Below are 8,427 nucleotides of genomic sequence, written 5' to 3' on the forward strand. Positions count from 1 at the left end.
CACTCATACACCATGGCCAACTAGCACCCGGAGGAAACCCACACCAATACAGGGAGAGCATGCAAACTCCACACAGAGCCCTGCCAGGACTCGAAGCAGCGACCTTCTAGCTGTGAGGCCACTGAGCCACCGTACCACCCTTCTATCACATATCAACATAATTAAACACAGATATGATCACAAGCTCTACCTTGTGATCCATATTCTGCTGTTTTCAGTCATTGGAAACCTTCATGTCCCTGTCAGAGCTACAGTTCCGCCATGTTTACATTTATCTTGTGGGTATTCCTCAGAGATTCAGTCATTATTGATGGCGTTATAGACCGTATAAGTGTTATTTATACTTCGGTTAGTAATGCTAGATCTTATTGCGTAATACTTATCCATTCTTTTGGGCTAAAAAAGAGAAATTTTTCAGCCTAGGCTTTCAGCAGGAGACATTATTGTTTTGTCCAGCAGGGGGCGTTTCCATAATGTTGTGACATCACGTGAAAACTATCAATAGTAGAGCATTACTATGAGGAATAACCAGAAAGTAAAGGGTGGACATCTGCATCACGACGACACCAAACCACCTGCACGAAACGGCACCACTCAATGAAAGGTCAAAGGTGAGAATGACGTCAGGGGTCAAAGGTCAAGGTGGACGATGTGTGTGTTCGAGCTCCATTCCTGCTCCCACGAGCCCTTCATACAGACACAATATGAGCCCGTAACACTGAAGCTGTGGGAAACCGTGGTTTATGTGGTGAATAGGGCGGTGGGCGATAAATCCGAGCTTGGTTTTTACCAACAGGTGGCGCTGGATGTCTCTAGTTCCATACCACTTAAACTTAAAACAATCATTAATAAAGTTAGGACCGTTTCTGCCATTAAACACTAGCCTAGAGCACCATCTAGTGTTAAAACTAAGCCTAGAGCGCCACCATCTGCAATTAAAACCTAGCTAGCCTAGATCTGCTGTTAAATACTTGCCTAGAGCACCACCCTACTGAAAAAACCAGCTTAAACCAGCCTAGGCTGGTTGGCTGGTTTTAGCTGGTCGACCAGCCTGGTTTTAGAGGGGGTTTGGCCATTTCCAGGCTGGTTTCCAGCCATTTCCAGCCTGGTCCTAGCTGGTCAGGCTGGGAGATGACCAGCTAAACCAGCTTGACTAGCCAAGCCAGGTTGGAGCCCAGCCAAAACCAGCTTAAACCAGGCTGGTCAAGCTGGTTTTAGAAGGTTTTAGCTAGTCATTTTCCAGCCTGACCAGCTACGACCAGGCTGGAAATGGCTGGAAACCAACCAGCCTAGGCTGGTTTAAGATGGATTTTTCAGCAGGGCATCTAGTGTTAAAACTAGCCTAGAGCTTCATCTGCCATAAAAAGTCTAGCCTAGTGTGCCATCTACCATTAAAAACTAGCCTATAGTGCCGCCTGTTGTTAAGTACTAGATTAGAGTGCCATCTAGTGTTAAATTCTAGTCTAGAGCGCCATCTGGTGTAATAAATAGCCTGTCTGCTGTTAAACCCTAGCTTAGAGTGCCATCTAGTGTTAAATATTAGTCTAGAGTGCCATCTGGTGTAATAAACAGCCAGTCTGTTGTTAAACACTAGCTTAGAGTGCCATCTAGTGTTAAATATTAGTCTAGAGTGCCATCTGGTGTAATAAACAGCCAGTCTGTTGTTAAACACTAGCTTAGAGTGCCATCTAGTGTTAAATATTAGTCTAGAGCGCCATCTGGTGTAATTAAATAGCCTGTCTGCTGTTAAACACTAGCTTAGAGTGCCATCTAGTGTTAAATATTAGTCTAGAGCGCCATCTGGTGAAATAAAATAGCCAGTCTGTTGTTAAACAATAGCTTAGAGTGCCATCTAGTGTTATAAACTAGTCTAGAGGGCCTTCTGGCATTAAAAACTGGTCAAGAACGCTGTTTGGTGTTAAACAACAGCTAGCTCAGTGTTCCAGCTGCCGTCAAAATCTAGCCTAGAATGCCATCTGTTGTTAAAAACTAGATTAGAGTGCCATCTAGTGTTAAACACTAGTTTAGAGCACTGCCTGCTGTTAAACAATAGCTTAGAGCAGTGTTTCCCAACCCTGTTCCTGAAGGCACACCAACGGTACACATTTTCAACCTCTCCCTAATCAAACACACCAGAATCAACTCATCAGAAGATTAGAAGAGACTCCAAAACCTGAAGTTAATGGGTCAGATAAGGGAGACATTCAAAATATGTACTGTTGGTGTGCCTCCAGGAACAGGGTTGGGAAACACTGGCTTAGAGTGTCATCTAGTGTTAAATACTAGCCTATAGCGCCATCTGGTGCAATTAAATAGACTGTGTGCTGTTTAACACTAGCTTAGAGTGCCATCTAGTGGTAAATAGTAGTCTAGAGCACCATCTAGTATAATGAACTGGCCTGTCTGCTGTTAAACACTAACTTAGAGCGCCATTTAGTGTTAAATACTAGTCTAGAGCGCCATCTGGTGAAATAAATAGCCTGTCTGCTGTTAAACACAAGCTTAGAGTGCCATCTAGTGTTAAATATTAGTCTAGAGCGCCATCTGGTGAAATAAATAGCCTGTCTGCTGTTAAACACAAGCTTAGAGTGCCATCTAGTGTTAAATATTAGTCTAGAGCGAAATCTAGTGTTAAATACTAGCCCTTAGCGCCATCTGGTGTACTTAAATAGCCTGTCTGCTGTTAAACAATAGCTTAGAGTGCCATCTAGTGTTAAATACTAGTCTAGAGGGCCTTCTGGCATTAAAAACTGGCCAAGAACGCTGTTTGGTGTTAAACAACAGCTAGCTTAGAGTGTTGTCTGCAGCAAAAAGCTAGTCTAGAGTACTGTTCTCCAAATCTAGCCTAGATCACCGTCTGTTCTTAAATACTAGTCTAGAGCGCCCTCTGCTGTTAAAAACAAAGCTCAATCATTTTATCGCTGCAGTCCTATTGGTGAATCTCCAAAAACACATCATATTTCAACCCGAAGTTTAATATTTTTATGCAAATCATCACTTTCTGAGGTGAAATGCGACCTGAACAGGTTATGTTGATGACATGACACTAAAACTCCTAGAACAATATCAGCATCATGAAACACGTCACACTGGGTACATGAGCATGGACGTTTGTCACTGTGTGTGTGCTTTTCTTTGTGTCTTTGTGTGTGTTTGTGTATGTATGTGTGTGTAATTATGTATGTGCATGTTTGTATGCATATGTGTATATGTGTGTGTGTATGTGTGTGGGGGAGATATACAGAGATAATCAGAGAGTGAAGTGGGCGTGGCCAGATCACATGACGCAGCACTTCTCAGCAGAGTTCTTCAGGTCCTCCAGCGTGGCCTGGGCTTTGTCTTTCAGATGACCCATATCCACGTTCTGGATGTTGGTCAGTTGACCCAGCACCGATTGCTTCTGCTCCTCCTCCTGGTTGTCCTGTGCGATCATTTTGGCCAGTTCGGTGGGCAGCTCCACATCGTCTCGCGCCGCCTGGATCTGAGTATCGTCCACCTCATTCTGGAGCACAGAACACGGATATTTCAGTAATCCAACACAAAAGTTAGGACTAAAACTTAAACTAAAACCCTGAAATATGTTTCAAATCAAATAATGCACACAAATACATTCTCTAATTGAGTACATGCAAATGTAAATCAAGATTGGGCAAGATTGCTCCTAAAGCAGGCTTCATTTTCTTCATGTAGTTTGTTTTTTCCCCTCAGTATTCTAAAAACTTTACCACAAAACAGACATTACAAATACATAATACACACACACTCACCGGCCACTTTATTAGGTACACCTTACTAGTACCGTGTTGGACCCCTTTTGCCTTCAGAACTGCCTTAATCCTTGGTGGCAGAGATTTAACAAGCTACTGGAAATATTCCTCAGAGATTTTGCTCCATATTGACATGATAGCATCACACAGTTGCTGCAGATTTGTCGGCTGCACATCCATGATGCCAATCTCCAGTTCCACCACATCCCAAAGGTTCTCTATTGGATTGAGCTCTGGTGACTGTGGAGGCCATTTGAGTACAGTGAACTCATTGTCATGTTCAAGAAACCAGTCTGAGATGATTGGTGCTTTATGACATGGTGCGTTATCCTGCTGGAAGTAGCCATCAGAAGATGGAGACACTGTGCTCATAAAGGGATGGACATGGTCAGAACAATACTCAGGTAGGCTGTGGCGTTGACACCATGCTTAATTGGTACTAATGGACCCAAAGAAAATCTCCCCCACACCATTACACCACCACCAGCAGCCTGAACCGCTGATACAAGGCAGGATGGATCCATGCTTTCATGTTGTTGATGCCAAATTCTGAGCCGAGCATCCGAATGTGTCAGCAGAAATGGAGACTCATCAGACCAGGCAACGTTTCTCCAATCTTCTATTGTCCAGTTTTGGTGAGCCTGTGTGAATTGTAGCCTCAGTTTCCTGTTCTTAGCTGACAGGAGCGGCACCCGGTGTGGTCTTCTGCTGCTGTAGCCCATCCGCCTCAAGGTTGGACGTGTTGTGTGTTCAGAGATGCTCTTCTGCAGACCTCGGTTGTAACGAGTGCTTATTTGAGTTACTGTTGCCTTTCTATCAGCTGGAACCAGTCTGGCCATTCTCCTCTGACCTCTGGCATCAACAAGGCATTTGCGCCCACAGAACTGCCGCTCACTGGAGATTTCCTCTTTGTCGGACCATTCTCTGTAAACCCTAGAGATGGTTGTGAGTGAAAATCCCAGTAGATCAGCAGTTTCTGAAATACTCAGAGCAGCCCGTCTGGCAGCAACAACCATGCCACGTTCAAAGTCTCTTAAATCCCCTTTCTTCCCCATTCTGATGCTCGCTTTGACCTGCAGCAGATCGTCTTGACCATGTCTACATGCATAAATGTATTGAGCTGCTGCCATGTGACTGGCTGATTAGAAATGTGCGTTAACGAGCAGTTGGACAGGTGTACCTAATAAAGTGGCCGGTGAGTGTATGTTTAAAATTGCATAAAAATAGCTATGAAAATAATTGTTATTCCAAAGAATGTATTAAAATACACAAACATGAATAAAAACACCAAAAAAGCTAAATGAATACATTTAAAAATGCATAAAAGCAGCTGTGATGTGGAGTTATGTCTGCCATTCCATGTTATTTTTTCATACAGTCATTCATTTTCTTTTCGGCTTAATCCCTTTATTAATCAGGGGCCGCCACAGCGGAATGAACCGCCAACTCATCCAGCACATGTTTTACACAGCAGATGCCCTTCCAGCCGCAACCCATCTCTGGGAAACACCCATACACACTCACTCTCATACACTACAAACAATTTAGCCTACCCGAATTCACCTAGCGCATGTGTTTGGACTGTGGGGGAATCCGGAGCACCCAGAGGAAACCCAGGGAGAACATGCAAACTCTATACAGAAATGCCAACTGACCCAGCCGAGGCTCGAACCAGCGACCTTCTTGCTGTGAGGCGACAGCACTACCTACTGTGCTACTGCGTCGTTATGCAAAACTGATAAAAACATTTGGCATAAATGAAATGAAGCTGTTTTAGGAACATTAACAATGCATTTATTAATCATATCTTGTGTGTGAAGTTTGCATGTTCTCCCCGTGTTGGTGTGGGTTTCCTCCGGGTGCTCCGGTTTCCCACACAGTCCAAACACATTCGCTATAGGGGAATTGATCAACTAAATTGGTCAGAGTGTATGAATGTGTATTGGTGTTTCCCAGTACTGGGTTCCACTGGAAGGGCATCCACTGTGTAAATCATATGCTGGAATAGTTGGCGGTTCATTCCACTGTTGCAACTTCTGATAAATAAGGGACTAAGCCAAAGGAAAATGAATAAATGAATGACTGAATTGGCCGTAGTTTATGAGTGTGAGTGAATGCGTGTGTGTGTTTTCCAGTAATGGGTTGCAGCTGGAAGGGCATCCGCTGTATAATACTACTTTCTCAGAGCTATTTTATGCACATGCATTATGCATTTTTAAAGCATTTTTTGTTTTATGCAGTTTTTGAAATACAGAAAAAAAAAACTGCTTAAAGGAAATGAAGCTGTTTTAGGAACATTAATGATGCATTTATTAATCATATCTTTGTAATAAATCATAATATGTCATTTTTACATGTATTTAGCTTATGCACTTTCAGCATGAACACTTCTATACAGTTGTGGAATGGCAGACCTTTTAGCAGTTTTAAATACATTTCAAGAGTTCACACTTAGATAATGCTCAACTATAATAGCAGGTTTGGCATGCTGTCCCGGGAGAGAACCCTGAGCTCGGAGATAGATGAGCCCAAGGTTCCCGCCTGGTTAATGAGCATTAGGAGGGACACAAGATCAGGTGTTTCTTGAATGTCCCCCTGCTTCTGGCTAATGGGTGATACTGGTTGGTGAGGCATGTATACGCTGGGTGCTTGTGACTGTATTCTGATTCACTTATATACATGTTTTTGAACTGTGGGAGGAAACCGGAGGACCCGGAGAAAACCCACGCAAACACAGGGAGAACATGCAAACTCCGCGTAGGAAGTGCCAACTGGTTCGAATGGGCCTTGAAGCTGTGGCCCTCTTGCTGCGAGGCAACAGTGCTAACCACTGAGCCACCGTGTTGCCCGATCAAAGAGGAGTAGGGATAAGGAAAGGATAGGGGGGGGTTGGGAGGGGGGGTTCCGAAAACAGAGATAGGGAATGAAGTTTAGCTAGAATATATATAGTAGTTTTGGAGTGCTCCGATAGGCTAGCTATTGATTAGTGATGAGGATCAGCTGAAGTTGATCATATCACGTGTTCCTCTCGAAACTAGTTTATGAAACTTCCCTTATTTAGCTTTTTTTTTGCTGCTTTTATGCATTTGTTTTGCAGTTTTGAGCATTTTAATGCATTTTATTAAATGACATTAAACACCTCAACATTCTCAGTACTGTTTTCATGCATTTTAAGCATATGTATGATGTATTTGTGATGCCTTTTTTGCATCTTTTTTGTGTTGTGCAGTTTTTGGAAAACTGAGGGAAATCATAAACTGCATAAAGAAACCAAAGCCTGCTTTAGGAGCATTCACAATCTGGCAGGTGCTTTTTTATACAATTTATACTTGCATATAACACTCAGCGAATGCATCTTTGAGCACTGCTTAGTATAAAACATGCTTCAGTGAAGTGTGTTGCAAGAAATCACAGTATGCAAAAAAACAACCCTGTGGTTACATAAGCAGTCAGAAAAGCAGACAATCAGAAACACTCAGTGATTTTGTGTGTTTGCTGTCAGGTTGTTCTCAAAATGACAGAAAGAGCAGAAATCACTTCAGGGTTTGGTGCACGGTGATGTTTCTTTTCCAGCATACTCCTTATCCTGTTTTCATTCAAGTAAACATCTCATCTGTATACATTTCATATAGTAGATCAAGCACTAACATCATCATGCATTTTATTAGAGGTTAGATAATAACTCATTATAGGGCTGTGCAATGTGATCATATATATGGTACAGACCAAACAAGAAATGTGAAATAAACTATCAAATAAATAAAACTCTCAGACTCAGCTCATTTTTATGTATATATATATATATATATATATATATATATATATATATATATATATATATATATATATATATATATATAGAGAGAGAGAGAGAGAGAGAGAGAGAGAGAGATTGTTTGTGTTTTTTTTTGTATATGCTGAATATTTAACAATCACTATAATCCCAAAATCTTACAATAATGACATCCACGTCATACAAATGTAAAAAAAAGAATAATAATTATAATAATAAATATTTTTTTAAAGAGTATAGGCTACATTAATATTTGCAGTAGAAAAGAGTTGGTTGAGTATATTCATAGTTCTGGTTGCTCTTCATCTTGAACGTCCTTTAAGGATTCTATCTGTCTATTTATATTTGTGTATAATTACCCAATTCAATTAAAAATGCTTAACATAAAATATTTCCTATATATTTTATAGTCTATTTATATAGACTAATATTTTATATAACACATTTTCATTATTTAACAGATTTAATACCTCTATTAATCACATTCGTTCTATTTCATCAGCTTTGCAATAACCAGATTCCTGATAAATATGTTTGTGAATTTTATTTTGTAAGTTTGCGTGAGTGCTATACGCCAGCATGCAGCGAGTTTATGTGTATGTGAGTGTTAATTAAGGTTTATATGCAAGGAGTATATGCAAGGATCGAGTTGTACGTGTGTGTGTTAATCTGGGTGTTTATGCAAGTATCGAGTTTATATGTATGTGCGTGTGTATGCGGGTGTATTCATGCATCAAGTTTATATGTATATGCATAAGTTTCATACATGTTTTGAACATTCAATAGTATAGGTGTATATGAGAGTAATGTATCGGTGTATATGCACGTGTTATGTATGTGTTGATGAGCGAAGTTTGATTCAAACCA

At 41.1% G+C, this 8,427-nt stretch overlaps 1 protein-coding gene across 1 annotated transcript in view; it reads right to left on the reverse strand.

The window, feature by feature from the left end:
- Window positions 1-3,150: 3,150 nt before the first annotated feature.
- cplx3b (complexin 3b) overlaps window positions 3,151-8,427 on the reverse strand; it is a 19,346-nt gene continuing 14,069 nt past the window's right edge. The window contains exon 3 of the mRNA XM_056478554.1: window positions 3,151-3,502. Coding sequence (XP_056334529.1) covers window positions 3,278-3,502 — 225 coding nt within the window. The 3' untranslated portion in view covers window positions 3,151-3,277. The remainder of the gene's footprint in view (window positions 3,503-8,427) is intronic.

This window comes from Danio aesculapii, chromosome 18 (assembly GCF_903798145.1).
Source record: "Danio aesculapii chromosome 18, fDanAes4.1, whole genome shotgun sequence".
Taxonomy (NCBI): domain Eukaryota; kingdom Metazoa; phylum Chordata; class Actinopteri; order Cypriniformes; family Danionidae; genus Danio; species Danio aesculapii.